The 1,314-nt window shown below is 46.0% G+C and overlaps 1 protein-coding gene across 1 annotated transcript in view; it reads right to left on the bottom strand.

The window, feature by feature from the left end:
• The window catches only part of smg1 (SMG1 phosphatidylinositol 3-kinase-related kinase), a 74,471-nt gene that overhangs the window by 65,823 nt on the left and 7,334 nt on the right, over positions 1-1,314 (bottom strand). Inside the window, exons 3-4 of the mRNA XM_015398768.1 lie at positions 1,094-1,230; positions 889-947 (exon numbers count right to left, since the gene is read on the bottom strand). Of these exons, the coding sequence (XP_015254254.1) occupies positions 889-947; positions 1,094-1,230 (196 nt within the window). The remainder of the gene's footprint in view (positions 1-888; positions 948-1,093; positions 1,231-1,314) is intronic.

Here is a 1,314-nt window from a genome sequence, read left to right as displayed (position 1 = left end):
AAAAGCAGCTCAGCTTAAGATTTAAATGGAAAAAAAGGGTTTAGAAAATCATCATCTTATATTTAGACCTTTCCTGAACTTTCAAAGATCATTTTGGATGGTTAATAAAGTGTATTCTTTGTACCAATAATTAATAGAGTTTACATTTCAAACCTACCACAGACGGACGTTTACATACATTTGCTTCCCTTCCCTTATTTCTACCTGAGTTGCGCTCACTGCCCTCCTGTTTAACACCTGTGATGAACGGGGACGGCGTGGCTCCGGCGGGTCGGTCTGTCAGATAATAGACTCCGCTCAGCACAGGTTCAGAGCAATGGTCTAAAGCCGGGCAACACTCATCAGAGCGTCGGGTTGCAGTGTGAAACAAACATGGTGAGCTGGGAACTTTTAAACACTGAGGTTTGGTCGTACAGTCTGAGCTGTAGCTGCGTGCAAAGATTGAAAAAATCATAGTGTAAGCCCGGCTTTAGGGGTTTAACCCCTTGTTAAACCCGTCATCATGGACCAGGAAACCTTGCGTTTCCCCTCCCAAGTCCCCAGATGAGGCCTTAATATGTATGTGAGCGTCCACACCAGCCAGTGTGAGCTCCTCACACCTTTGCTAAAAGTATAAAAGTGTGGTACGGTGTGTCCCGCTGATCACAGAGAGGAACATGAGGTTAGAAAATATTTAAATATTGTGCAGAGTTTTATTTGAATTCAAACAGGTCGGTTCAGTAACCAGCACTGATCACAATGCAGGTCTGGTTTTCCAATGAAGTTGATCTACGATTAAATTTTCTGATGCAAAGTGAATCCAAACGCCTGAGAGGAATCTGGCTTCAGCTCCTCCATTCACCATCTGTGTCCAGCGCTCCTTCACACAGGACCACCGCTTCAACTTACCTCTCGTTCATGATGTCGTTCAGGGTGCTGAGGATGTTGTCCAGCTGTTTGACCATGGTCTGAAAGAGGACAGAAGGTAGGAGGCACTTATTCTGGGTCAATACTTCTGGCTTTAGACCAGAACCGGGCTTTCTGGGAGCTGTTACTAAGTTCTAGATGTGTGATGCTTCACAGGAAGACTTGAACAGAACATGGCAGGACTGACCACTTTGCTCTCTCCATGGCTGATAAACTCCTTCAGCTGTTTTAGGGTGACCAGCCTCCGGTCACGATCGTCCTCCCTGGAGACCCTGCGCAGGAGGTTGGCCAGTCGAGACTCCTCAGAGTGAGTCATCCCTCTGTCTGCAACAACAAAACCAAAACGTCAAACAGGTCAGATCTCGCTTCATGGAGACTATTGTTGCTAGGCTTAAAACTATCCTTTTT

This window comes from Cyprinodon variegatus, unplaced genomic scaffold (assembly GCF_000732505.1).
Source record: "Cyprinodon variegatus isolate N-32 unplaced genomic scaffold, C_variegatus-1.0 Scaffold960, whole genome shotgun sequence".
NCBI lineage: Eukaryota > Metazoa > Chordata > Actinopteri > Cyprinodontiformes > Cyprinodontidae > Cyprinodon > Cyprinodon variegatus.
This window is presented reverse-complemented; position numbering and strand designations above follow the sequence as displayed.